The sequence below is a fragment of the Nerophis ophidion genome, linkage group LG20, assembly GCF_033978795.1.
Source record: "Nerophis ophidion isolate RoL-2023_Sa linkage group LG20, RoL_Noph_v1.0, whole genome shotgun sequence".
Classification (NCBI taxonomy): domain Eukaryota; kingdom Metazoa; phylum Chordata; class Actinopteri; order Syngnathiformes; family Syngnathidae; genus Nerophis; species Nerophis ophidion.
In genome coordinates, this window is record NC_084630.1 from 3,510,474 (window position 1) to 3,524,850 (window position 14,377).

A 14,377-nucleotide genomic window follows, 5' to 3' on the forward strand; every position below is an offset into this window, starting at 1 on the left:
AGGGAACCCCTCATGAAACAGATCTGTAGAGATGAAGTAGTCTTGTGATTTTTTCCCACACCTACATATATATATATATATATATATATATATATATATATATATATATATATATATATATATATATATATATATATAAACTAGACAAAGTGCAAAGCCATAGGCTCACTCAATCTCAGTAAATAACTTACATTTGGAACAGATCACCATCGTTTTCACAGCTTTTTGGTTGTTAGAGGTAGAGTGTTTTAATGTGGAGTTCTAAATATTTTTTAAAGGCATAAAAATCAGGTCGGGTATTGAGAAACTTACATTTATGAATATAAAACTTAGCCAATAGTATAATGAGGTTGCAGAGGTAAAATTCATTTTCAATTTTTTTTCAATACAGTGTAAAACCAAATATATATTATTTGATATATACTATTGTATTAGTTGCTTCAGAGATATTCCTGGCTCTGAATTTGTTCATTGCTTTATTCATGTTTTTGTGCATTAATTGTTGCCGTCATCATTAAACGAACAGGTTACTCAATATTTGGGTGACTACTCCTTACTTTTACTTGAGTAATATATCTCTAAAGTAACAGTACTCTTACTTGAGTACAATTTTTGGCTACTCTACCCACCTCTGCCAAATATGCATTGTAACTACCTAAAAATTGTGTTTTATTCAATTACTCAATCAAACAAACTAATCGATAGATTACTTGCTTGAATAATTAATAGCTACAGCCCCATACAATCTACACACACAACTTTCTATTCTGACTCCAACCAAAATTTAATTTGATGTGCAGGTTTCGGAACAATATAAATACATGGGAAACAAAATGTTGGATAGGGCTTAATAATATTTTGACCAAAGTAACAATAAAATTGTTGTCCTGGTTGAGCCTACATTAAAAAATTGTGTTTTATTCAATTAATCAAACAAACTAATCGATAGATAACTTGATTGAATGATTCACAGCCACAGCTCTATACAACCTACACACACATATATTTATTCTGGCTCCAACCAGAATTTAATTTAATGTGCAGGTTTTGGAATGTACAAAGCCCATAACGGGACTTGGATATTTTGCAAGATCTCGCAATAGGTTTTATTTCCTATGTCAGTGAACCGGAAGTATAACAGACACAGCGATGTTGAACCGGAAATGAAACAGACACAGCAATGGAGGAGCGGGAGCCTACCCATCATTTGTGCTCTGTTGTGGGACCATAATACGATTTGATGTCTTTATATGTTAGGCCAATACTAAAATAGAAATCAATACATTTCTCCCACGGATGATGGGTATGCTCCTCCATCGCTGTGTCTGTTTTACTTCCGGTTCACTGACATAGGAAAAAAACCTTTTGCGAGATCTCGCAAAATATTTTTTTCCCTCCAGGTCTCTTTAGGGGCTACGTAGCAAGTATATAGAATAATGGGAAACAACATTTTCAATAGGGCTTAATTATGTTTTATGCAAAATAACAATATTAACAGAATAAAATACAACTCTCTCATGCTTAATTTACAATAACAAAAATGAGGTGGCGATTTGTCCAGGGTGTACACCGCCTTCCACCCGAATGCAGCTGAGATAAGCTCCAGCGACCCCGAATGGGACAAACGGTAGAAAATGGATGGATGGAAGGAAAAAAAATGTCCTCTAATATAAGTTTGTCTTGCTTAACATAAAACAGATACATTCCGTATGCAACTTTATGGTTGAACAGAAGTCTTCAACTTTCATGTGACTAAACTAAACAAGAAAAAATACCTTCTTGAAAGCTATTGATGTTGAAAAATTGAATTTACAATAACATTGGAAGTTGTTTTTACTCTTTAAATTAGTTTCAAGCTGGTTTTTTTTGTCCTGGTCATCTATTCATGCAAATCATATTGTTGATGTAGATGCACATATTTGTTGTATGGGTTGACTTTACACAAGACAAGTGTGGGATACTTCTGTTGTTGCCTTATTTGTATTTGACTTTATTAACTGTATGTATATACATTTTTGGCGCAGCCAGGCCAGAGCGGGAGGGGATAGAAAGAGAAAAAAGAAAGACAGAGGGGGAAATTGCAGGAACAAGAAAGGGATAAGACAGAGACAACAAACACAACAATAACAACCACAACAACAAAAGAACAGCATCAGCAAATACGATATGTACAATATAGTTTCAAGCTGAACATAAAGACTTTGTCCGCCCTGAGATCGGTAGGTTGTGAGTTCAAACCCCGGCCGAGTCATACCAAAGACTATAAAAATGGGACCCATTACCTCCCTGCTTGGCACTCAGCATCAAGGGTTGGAATTGGGTGTTAAATCACCTAAATTCTGTTGCTCACTGCTCCCCTCACCTCCCAAGCGGTGAACAAGTGAATGGGTCAAAAGCAGAGGACACATTTCACCACACCTAGTGTGTGTGTGGCAATCATTGGTACTTTATGATATTTTTGAATGAATGTGTAAGAGAATAATTGATTTACTTACTCAATATTTTATTTAAATTTGCAAGTGGAGATTGAAAAACTTATTAATAACATAGTATTGTTGCTTTTGCTTTGGGTTTGCTAACAAAGCAAATGTAGTTCACATTATTGCGCTAATATTCTAATGTTAACACTTTAGCATAGGGATTGTCATTCCTTCATCTGGAATCAAACTGTAAACAAAGTTTATTGTGAATTCAACCCTCCAATAATGTCATCTTTAAAATTGTCATTAAAGCGACAGAGCCACGGTGTTATGACGCAAGCGACCCAGAGCTGAACTCGACAGCCTGGTTTGCGGACTACATCGGACCCTTCATTGACTTCATCAGTTTGCACGATTTGCTTTTCACATTCGGATCAGCAGAGGTACTTCAAGGATTGTTTTTACTTAGTGCATGTATCCTTTGTAAGCTACATTACGATACATTTAAACATTCTTTGCTCCAGGTTCTTCAGGTGTTCACCGTGGACCTCCGGAACATCGCCATCTTCAACCAAACTGCTGTGCCTGTCAATGTCACCAGCTACTACACAGAGCTGCTTTACAACCAGGACAACAACTTCAACCCTCTACTGTTAGTAAACACATATTAACTTTGATGTTAGCACAGAAATAAACCATGTCAAATGAAATAATGATTGTGCATTTTGGCCATTTTGGTAGCCTTCCACTGCTGTTTCGTTGCTTTGCGCCGGGGACGGCCTTCAGCCAGTTGTCAGCAGACGAGAGCATGATAGTTCTTCACAACCTGACTACCCTCTGCACCAACTTGGACCCCCAGGTGAGCGCCAGTATTGTGTAGGAATAAGACTCGGGCTATGCTTTTCTGGAGGAAATGGCACTCCTCACCGTACTGCTGATTTACAAGCGCTTGACACTGAGTAAGCTACATTTGGAGCCAGACAGAAAACTGATTTTTTGATTGATTGATACTTTTATTAGTAGATTGCACAGTTCAGTACATATTCCGTACAATTGACCACTAAATGGTAACACCCGAATAAGTTTTTCAACTTGTTTAAGTCGGAGTCCACGTTAATCAATTCATGGTAAACTGGCTGGCAATTTGGTGTTTAGAATGTCCGCCCTGAGATCGGTAGGTTGTGAGTTCAAACCCCGGCCGAGTCATACCAAAGACTATGAAAATAGGACCCATTACCTCCCTGCTTGGCACTCAGCATCAAGGGTTGGAATTGGGGTGTGACAGTCTCAAGCCGTCGCCGTGCGGGTTCCAAGGACCACCAAGGAATGACATTATGGCAAGCAGGTTTAGACTTCTTTATTTCAAAGAATAAATGTGTCTTTCCGGGTTGCTTTTCAGCCTTGCCGTCCGCTGCTCGCTCTTCTGCTCTGCTCCAGCTTTTCACCTTCTTGCGTCATCTTCTTTCTTGGGCTCGCTGTCTCTTTCGCTCGGCATCCGTTTCTCTCTTGTTCCGTCTCTTCTCTCCGTCTGTCTCTCCGTTTCTCTCCCCCACGTTCACGGCTGTCGCCCTTTTATGCAGTGAGAGATGATTATTTAATTGTGGCCAGCTGGGCGACCCGCGCACCTAATCACGATTGCGGCGTCGCTCCCGGCGCGCCCCGCCTCGCCGCTCGCTCGCCGACCACGACTCCTCGCCGCCATCTTGCAACGGGCTATGGTGTGCCCTGCCTCGCTGTCGGACTACCGGCTCCGCCTCTCCACGTGAGGGTTATATCACCAAAAATGACCACCGCTGCTGCTCACTGCTCTCCTCACCTCCCAGGAGGTGAATAAGGGGATGCGTCAAAAGCAGAGGACACATTTCACCACAGCTAGTGTGTGTGTGACAATCATTGGTACTTTTTTTTTTTTTTTATCAAATCAACTTAAAAAACACAAGATACCCTTACATTTAGTGCACCAACCCCCCCAAAAAACTCCCTACACCATTTACACTCATTCACACAAAAGAGTCGTTTTTTTCCCGTTAGTAATATTCTGGTTCCTACAATATACAGTATATCAATACAATCTGCAAGGGATGCATATAGTCCGTAAGCACACATGATTGTGCGTGCTGCTGGTCCACTAATAGTACTAACCGTTAACAGTTAATTTTACTAATTTTCATTAATTATTAGTTTCTATGTAAATGTTTTTAAATTGTTTTACTTTCTTTTTTATTCAAGAAAATGTTTTAAATTATTCTTATTTTATTTTATTATTATTTTTAAAAAGGACCTTATCTTCACCAGACCAGGTTGTCAATGAAATTAGATTGCTTAAAGCAGGGGTGGGCATTACGTCGATCGCGATCGACTGGTCGATCTCGGAGGGTGTGTCAGTCGATCTCAAGCCAGGCATTAAAAAATAGACATAAAAATGAGCAATCATCAATCATACCAAGACTTCACTTTCGTCAGTTGTTTGACATTCTCGGCACCCGAGGATCTTGTGAGATGACGCTGGCTGCTGCGAGCTCATATTTAAGAAAAAAATCACTAACAGGGCGGACGCAGAGAAACACATTTTATTTCTAGAGACTCCGTACCTACTGTCAAAACTCTAAACACCGACTGCACAGTTCCTGTCTTCACCATAAAAGACCTGTTTCATCCTGCCTGTGCTAACAAAAGAAGAGTCTCAGAAAGCTAGCGTTCACACGCTAGCAAGCTACGGAGTTTGATGCCAATGTATTTCTCCCCCGCCCTCAGCGACCGCTTTCTCACTTGCTTGCCCACCCGCACACTCACTGACGTCACTCACCTGCTGCCAGACATTAAAGGGCCACACACATATGCTACTCTCATAACAAAGTGTTTAAAAACCAGTATGCAAGTTGGACGAATGAGATGCCAAATCCAACCACTTTCATGTGGTATTGGACAGAAAGGAGGACTTTTTTTTTCCTCCATTTGAAAATGCGGACGTTATCAGCACCACTGTCTAATTCCAATCAATGCAAGTCATCAGAATCAGGTAATACACCAACTTATATTCTTGTCTTCATGAAAGAAAGGAATCTATGTGTGTTAAACATGCTTGTATTATCATTAAACACCATTAACTTGTTAACAAAAATGTCTCTTTCATAAATAAATAAATATAAATTATAAATAGGAATGAGGTAGATCTCCTCGACTTGGTCAATTGAAAAGTAGCTCACCTGCAGAAAAAGTGTGAGCGCCCCTGGCTTAAAGGGTTCTTAAAACCAGGTCCAGTCCAGATTATGTCCATGTCGGGCTCAGCACCACACACCTTCATCTATGTACACTCAAAATTAGGGAACACAACAACAGATTGCATATAATCTATAAATAAAATTAAATTTTCAAAATAAGCATGTATATACAGTCCAGATTATGTCCAGGTCGGATTTAGCAACACACACCTTCATTTATGTTAATTCAAATCATTGGTGCTTTAACTTTTAACTTTAATTTGCGCCAACGACTTAACCGGCCCCTATTAATTCACATTCATACATCAGTGGTGGTGAAGTGTTTTGCCCAAGGACACAACAGCAGTGGCTGGAATGGAGGGAGCAGGGTTTGAACGACCAACTCTTAGGTTCTGGACGATCTATTCTTGATTAGAAAACCACGCACGCACCAGACAAACATGCAATCTCCATGGAGAGATAGAAATTTGAACCTTCGAAATCCTGACTGTGAGGCTAAGATGCTAACCCAGGTGTCGGCAACCCACAATTTTGAAAGAGCCATATTGGACCAAAAATAAATTGTAAAAAAATATGTCTGGAGCCCCAAAAACATATTATAATGAAGAAAACACATGATGTAAGTATCTATATTAGCTATATTAGCCTACTATCAAAGGCTGACACGAATCCTCGTTGACAGAAATGTTGTATTTACATTTTTACAACGTTGGAAAACATTAGTACAATGGAGGCATCCCACAGGATGAGATAACTTCTGGAAATGACTGTCTTAGAATGGCCAAAGGTATAGATGTGTGTTCGTCCAAGTTAAAGGAAACATCTTATTCTATTGGATTTATGACAATCTTTGCAAGCTGGGTAACGTTCGCTGTGGTCTGGAACACCATGGCACACAAACAACGATCAGAAATACAGCGAATATTACATACAGATAATGTTTCATGAGCCATGTAACAATAAATTAAATACACAGAGGACATAAGTAAAGGAAATTAAATGAGCTTAAATATACCTACAAAAGAGGCATAATGATGCAATATGTACATATAGCTAGCCTAAATAGCATGTTAGTATAGATTAGCTTGCAGTCATGGATTGACTAAATATGCCTGATAAGCACTCCAGTAAATCAATAAAATCAACAAAGCTCACCTTTGTGCAGTCACACACAGCATAAAACGTTTGGTGGACAAAATGAGACAAAAAAGGAGTGGCTTAAAACAGGTCCTTCTGTGGCAGCATCGGAGAAAGTTGTACATGTAAACAATCTACGATGAGTTCAAGGATCGCTGAAATTAGTAGGACAAAACGGTGCTTGCCAAATACTCTCATCAGTGAAGCATGTATAACATAAACAGCGGGATTGCTGACAATTAGGAAGGTTTTTGTCATGTTTGTTCTCCCACAGAAAATGTATTAACACAAAAAATATATTTGATTTTTTTCCATTTTCACACATCTTTGAAAGAGGTCCAGGGATCCATTAGATCCATATATGTGTATGTATGTGCGCTTAAGTGGGCGCCCCAACAGTGTGCTTCATGGAATATTTAAGACTTCTATAATTCTCTATCTTTGAGGCATTATGATCAGAGCGTGTCCAAGTCATGTTATTAAAAATGTAGGAACTGTTCTGTGATAAATTATACAAAATGTCTGTTTTGAGCTTACTAATGTTTCAAACATTTTTAAATGAAATCATGACAGGTGTCTTCTGCTTTGGCGAGTAACTTTGGGAACACGATTGACGCGTCAGCCATCGCAGCCCTCGGCAGTGAAAGCGTTGGCATGTCCGAGGGCCAGCTCCAAACCATCAAACCTGAAGACCTACACGCCTCCCTGGACACCCTTGCCAACGTGTCCGACTGGAACGAAGGCCAGGCCAAAGCCATTATTCTGTCTCTCATATCCTCCGGGCTCATTCAGGTGTCCTCCTCGGTTTAGACGTCACTTGGTTTAAATGTGTGACTTCACGGCCAACATGACGTCTTCTTTTTCCTAACAGATCAATAACGCATCATCGCTATTTGAGCTGGGCTCTCTTATCATCGGCGTACCCGCTAATATCTTCATCAACATCAGCAGCTCTCAGTTGATCAACGCATCCCAGAACCCGTCATTCCTGTCGCACCTCTTGACAGCCTCGCCAATCATCCGCCAGGTCTTTGTGTCGCAGGTATGACACTTTAATGGATTCCTAATAGTGCTGTCAAGCGATATCATTTTTAGTCACATTAATCACAGGGAGGTTGTGGATTAATTTTAATTATTCACACTAATGGCTATGTTTTTAATTTATTTTAAATATACATGCAGTTTAGTGTTGTCCTGATACCAACATTTTGGTACCGGTACCAAAATTATTTTGATACTTTTCGGTACTTTTCTAAGTAAAGGGGACCACACAAAATGGCATTATTGCCTGTGTTTTAACAAAAAATCTTACTGTACATTAAACATATGTTTCTTATTGCAAGTTTGTCGCTAAATAAAATAGTGAGCATACAAGACACCTTGTCTTTTATTAGTAAGTAAGCAAACCAAGGCTCCTAATTTAGCTGCTGAATTATGCAGTAACATATTGTGTCATTTTCTATTTTTCTATCATTTCTATTATTTTTCCCAAATTATTAAGGAAAAGTAGTAGAAAATGAATGGTTAATCTACTTATTCATTTACTGTTAATACCTGCTTACTTTCTCTTTTAACATGTTATATCTACACTTCTGTTAAAATGCAATAATCACATATTCTTCTGATGTTAGTTTGGATGATACCACAAATTTGGGTATCAATCCGATACCAAGTCGTTACAGGATCATACATTGGTCATATTCAAAGTCCTCGTGTATCCAGAGACATATTTCCTGAGTTTATAAATATAATATACATTTTAAAAAAACAAAAAAGATGTTGTGATGCCAAAAAATATTGACGTAATCATAGTAGTATCGACTAGATACGCTACTGTACTTGGTATCATTATGGACCAGTACTTTTCAAAGGCGGTATAGTACCGAATATGATGCATTAGTATTGCGGTACTATACTAATACCGGTATACTGTACAACCCTAATACAGTTATAATATGGCATAAAACACGTCTTTCTGTGACAGCATCGGAGAAAGTTTTATGTGTAAACAAACTACGATGAGTTCAAGGATCACTGAAATTCGTAGGACCAAACGGTGCTTGCCAAATACTTTCATCAGTGAAGCATGTACAACATAAACAGTGGGATTTCTACCAATTAAGAAAATTTGTGTCATGTTTGTTCTCCTACAGAAAATATATTAAAACAGGGGCCTCAAACTCAATTTGCCTGGGGGCCCGCAAGAAAAGATTTCTTACAAAAAAGTATTTTTAAATGTCTTTATTTTTATTTTCAACTCAAATTATAATCAAAATATAAATGAACAAAATGAGAATCAAGAAATGTGAGGCAATGCAAATTAAATAAAATAAAAAAATAAATAACGGTTTGAATAGGTCCAGGTTATCGAGGACTGTTATTACTGTCGCGGTGTGACTGCAGCCATGTATGTAAGAAAACCCCCGTCTCCATGGCAACGTCTCTGTTGCTTTCACTCATTTGCCGCTTTTCCACTAACGCAGGGGTAGGCAACCCAGAACGTTGACAGAGCCATTTTGTGTTATGATCCGCTGCCCGGATCATATTATGATAAGATTTTTGAGTCTTTTTGTGTTTTCTGTTGGTTTTAGACTCCTTCGGTTCCTGTTTGTGCACGCCTCAGTTGGTTACCATAGTTACATATTATTTTCACCTGCCGCTTGTTCCGGACGCACACCTGTTTTGTGATCACTGTCATTATTTAAGCCTGCCTTCTCCCGTCAGTCAGTCTGGCTTCCTAGTTTGTTTTCATACAACAAGTAACGAATTCTGTTTTCCTGCTCGCCACCTGCTAGCTTCCACGTTAGGCTCTTTCGTTTATGCTAGCTTCCATGCTAAGCTCTTTTTGTTTGCTAGCTCCCACGCCAGCCCCCTTAGCTTTTTGCCTTCCGTGCTATGATTTGTTTCCCGCCTGATTTATTGCCTAAATAAATCCTTTCGTACCTTCACGCTGTGTCCGAGGCTCGTCTACATTCCTGAGAGAACGAATCCGCATCACCATGCGACCAGGTCGTTACAATTTTGGACCCAAATAACACAACGCTGTCAAGCGCCATTCATATAAAACTTGCAGGCCGCACTAACATTACACTTTCATATTAAGGTGGGGGCCGCAAAATAACGTCTCGCGGACCACGTGTCTGAGACCCCTGTATTAAAACAAAAAAAAATGTTTTTTTTAAATCTTTTTCCATTTCCACACATCTCTGAAAGAGGTCCAGGGAGCCACTAGGGCGGTGCTAAAGAGCTGCATGCAGCTCTAGAGTCGCAGTACAACAATGGATGCAAGCGGAACACAAAATGAATGAACAAATGAAGTGTTTTTACACAGAGACATGGTCATTATTTAAGCCTGCCTTCTCCCGTCAGTCAGTCTGGCTTCCTAGTTTCTTTTCATACAACAACGAATTCTGTTTTCCTGCTCGCTACCTGCTAGCTTCCACGCTAGGCTCTTTCGTTTATGTTAGCTTCCATGCTAAGCCCATTTTGTTTGCTAGCTCCCACGCTAGCCCCCTTAGCTTTTTGCCTTCCGTGCTATGATTTGTTTCCCGCCCTATTTATTGCCTAAATGAATTATTTCCTACCGTCACGCTGTGTCCGAGCCTCGTCTACATTCCTGGGAGAACGAATCCGCATCACCATGCGACCAGGTCGTTACTATTTTGGACCCAAATAACACAACGCTATCAAGCGCCATTCATATAAAACTTGCAGGCCGCACTAACATTAAACTTTCATATTAAGGTGGGGGCCGCAAAATAACGTCTCGCGGGTCGCATGTTTGAGACCCCTGTACTAAAACAAAAAAAAATGTTTTTTTTCTTCATCTTTTTCCATTTCCACACATCTCTGAAAGAGGTCCAGGGAGCCACTAGGGCGGCGCTAAAGAGCTGCATGCAGCTCTAGAGCCGCGGGTGCTGACCAGCAGTCCAACAATGGATGCAAGCGTTTTTTCTTCATCTTTTTCCATTTCCACACATCTCTGAAAGAGGTCCAGGGAGCCACTAGGGCGGCGCTAAAGAGCTGCATGCAGCTCTAGAGCCGCGGGTGCTGACTAGCAGTACAACAATGGATGCAAGTGGAACACAAAATGAATGAACAAATGAAGTGTTTTTACACAGAGACATGGTTCGCACACAGAGGCATATTAGGCTCAACCGAAAACTTTATAAAACGAAAAGTTCGCAAATAGACGGGCTAGTAGACTGTATCACTATCCTGGAGTTTACTTAATGGTGTAATCTGTTTGCCCCTAGATCATCTTACTCAACAGCAATAGTGACGTTATCATAAAGAACGTTCCGGACGATTTGGCAACGGAGATCCCTCCCACTCTGCTGCTGGGCTTTAGCTCAAATGAGAACATTATTGGCGAGCTCAACAGGAAGAAATGGAGACGCACGCAGGTGGGAAATCCTGAAATAAATGCATGTTCACAATCGTTGCTACTGTACACGTCTTATTATGATGTTTTGTTGTTGTTATAGGCTGAGCTCTTCTTTGAGGTGGTAGCCATCCTAACAGCGACGGAAATGCTAGGAAGTCCGGACAAGTAAGTTTGTAGGGTTTTTTTCTGTTCGTCTTCAAATATTAAGATGACCGACAGTGCACGTTTGTATGCAGTTTGTCGTCATCTGTGCTGCAAGGCTTCACGTGCACCGCGGTGAGGACTTTTCAAAAGTCGCAAGTGATCGCGTTAATCAAAGCGTGCCGCAGGAGAGGCACCAACAAGGTCACTCTAGTGGAGACTCAGGTGAGAGAGAAAGTTATGCTAACTTTGGGATTTGTCTTGGCAGGATTACATTGGAACTCCTCGACGGATTCTCAATTAACTCGTACTACTACTACTATTAATAATAATAATACATTTTACTTATAATGCGCCTTTCTGGGCACTCAAGGACACTACAAAATCAAAACAATAAAATCAAATTGGATAAAAACAACAACAAAGATGGATAAGATAAGATGATTATGAAATGAAAATTATGAATGAAATTAAATTGCAGCCACGACTCTTAATGTTTATTTAATGGAGTTACTGTAAGAAATATATTTGAATCCAGATTGGAATTAATTATCGTTTCCGATTGTAAATTGATTCATAATTATTCATATATTTTTTTTTTAATTAATGGTGTTCTTTTTTCATTGCAAATGGTTTTTTTTTTAAGAATATTTTTTTACATTAAAAACATTAAACAACTATTATTGATCATATTATTGTTATTATTGATACTTTTGCTTTTATTCATTTTTATTAAAATTGTTTTTATCATTGTATTTGTATGTCTTTCTAATTGCTTTGTAAATGTCAATTTTAAGGATTATAAAGCTGTGATTGGGTTGGAGTAGGGACTGCTCTTTTTCGGATTTCTGTGGATAAAATGTTAAAAAAATATATATTTTTTTTAAACGTGTTTTAGGCTAACACTGCGTGTAAAGGTTGGATGTCAGCAGCAAGAAAATGTTGTTTTTTACCTGTAACCCATTTTGAAAATGTTCTATTATAGTTTATAAGCCAATTATTAATCTACAAAAATTATGTTGAATTCAGAATCAATTCTGAATTTGAATGGAATCGAATCATGCAATTCCCAAAGATTACTACTTTTACTAATTAGTAGGGATGCGCTAAAGAATCTATTCAATCGATTTATATTCATTCCGATTCAAAATCGATTCCTAATTTTCAAAAATTGACTAAAAAAACATTTCTCACTAAAAAACTTTTTTTTCCATTTGCAAAAAATATATAAGAACACACAAAATTTAAAATCAAAAATTAAAAAGTTGTTTTTAGGCCATCTCCATGCAACCAGAAGGATATGATATTCTAACCTGCTTTGAAAAAGTTTCATTATACATTGCGAGAATCAGTTTAAATCAAATCGTCACCCCAAGAATCCAAATCGGATCCAATTTTTAGTTGCTCAAAGATTCACACCCATACTAATTAGATAGCCCTATTTAAATATTCAGCCATAATATACATCACAAGTGTTATAGAGCAATACTCTAAAATCATTAGTGTTCTTTGTCAGACATAGAAAACTGAGGCTAGTGGACACCTGATGTGCTGATAACATTTGACCTTTGGCTCTGCTGATATCATTCCAAATAAATTGGGTTATTCTCCATAAAACAAGAATTGCTTCCTTTAACAATGTATTAAAAGTGTACATGCAGTCAAGTTTGTAGACATTTCTCATTAAATAGTCTGAAAAAGCGTAATCAACTTTCTCCACATACCGTATTTCCTTGATTTGCCGCCGGGGCGCTAATTAATTTAAAACCTCTTCTCACTCCTGCGCTTACCAGAGGCATGCGGTAAATGTAAGCATGCGCTAATTATTTTAAAACCTCTTCTCACTCCGGCACTTACCAAAGGTATGCAGTAAAATTTGAGTGTGATGTAAGCTTGGACCTTAAATCCTACTGAATAGCTCTTAATCTTCTTCCCTTTATGCGATTTCAAATTACCGGTATTGAAATCAGCCTCCTCCATTTTGAAAATGATGACAGGGGAAGTGTCACTCGTGACATCACGAGTTTGACCAGGCGGTAATACTAAGCATGCGCTAATTATTTTGGGAAGCGATTTTGACGCGGCAATTCATGGAAATACGGTATACTGTCTTGCAACATGTTAGGTCAAAGTTACTTTCAAATAAATAGAATGTAGCTCATATTCTGGTCACACATTTAAATACAAACCTGAATTGTTTTCTCTCCAACAAACAGCTAACCTGCATGTACAACCACATCAGACAGGAGGCAGATGTCACCAGTTTTGACCTTTACCCTCCAGATGTGCTGCTGTATTACGAGTAAGTACATCATTGTTATCTTCATCCTGACTCTGGCTTGTATGCAGTGCTCATGTTAGGTTAATATTTTCCCTCTGCAGCTATTCCTTGGTGCCGCTGGCCAGCTGCAAGTCATACTTTGAGGAGCTGTCGGAGGCAGACTTCTCCGTCTTCTCCCCAGAGCTCCGCTACAAAAGGAATGAATTGTTTTCTAACGCCAGGAGCTGTCTGGTGAGTGCAGAGACAAAACTGAGAGGCTGTGGGCAGGGGCCGCCCCTCCTTATACGCGGATTCTGTGGCGTACGTAGAGCACTGCGATTCATGGGGAGGCATCATTTTGCTTGAACAAGAGCATTTAAAATGTCAATTAAGGAATGACATGTCACTTCATGTTAAATTATACCACAAATTTCTTCACATAACCACATTGGTTACCATGAATTGATTAACGTGGACCCCGACTTAAACAAGTTGAAAAACTTATTCGGGTGTTACCATTTAGTGGTCAATTGTACGGAATATGTACTGTACTGTGCAATCTACTAATAAAAGTATCAATCAATCAATCAATCAATGGTTGAGGTTAAAGGGGAAATGCACTTTTTTTTGCAATTTTGCCAATAATTTACAATCCTTATGTACCGGTAAGTTGAAGTTAAAATACCCATGATTGCCACACACACACACACTAGGTGGGGCAAAATTATTCTCTGCATTTGACCAATCACCCTTGGTCACCCCCTAGAAGGTGAGGAGAGCAGTGAGCAGCAGCGGTGGCCGCTCCCAGGAA

General features: G+C 39.0%; 1 protein-coding gene across 2 annotated transcripts in view; it reads left to right on the forward strand.

The window, feature by feature from the left end:
* The window catches only part of LOC133538652 (uncharacterized), a 103,279-nt gene that overhangs the window by 67,912 nt on the left and 20,990 nt on the right, over nucleotides 1-14,377 (forward strand). For both annotated transcript variants that reach the window (XM_061880336.1, XM_061880335.1), the window contains exons 46-55: nucleotides 2,733-2,863; nucleotides 2,945-3,072; nucleotides 3,162-3,279; nucleotides 7,352-7,570; nucleotides 7,650-7,820; nucleotides 11,035-11,184; nucleotides 11,266-11,330; nucleotides 11,402-11,531; nucleotides 13,523-13,608; nucleotides 13,689-13,818. In XM_061880336.1, coding sequence (XP_061736320.1) covers nucleotides 2,733-2,863; nucleotides 2,945-3,072; nucleotides 3,162-3,279; nucleotides 7,352-7,570; nucleotides 7,650-7,820; nucleotides 11,035-11,184; nucleotides 11,266-11,330; nucleotides 11,402-11,531; nucleotides 13,523-13,608; nucleotides 13,689-13,818 — 1,328 coding nt within the window. The remainder of the gene's footprint in view (nucleotides 1-2,732; nucleotides 2,864-2,944; nucleotides 3,073-3,161; nucleotides 3,280-7,351; nucleotides 7,571-7,649; nucleotides 7,821-11,034; nucleotides 11,185-11,265; nucleotides 11,331-11,401; nucleotides 11,532-13,522; nucleotides 13,609-13,688; nucleotides 13,819-14,377) is intronic.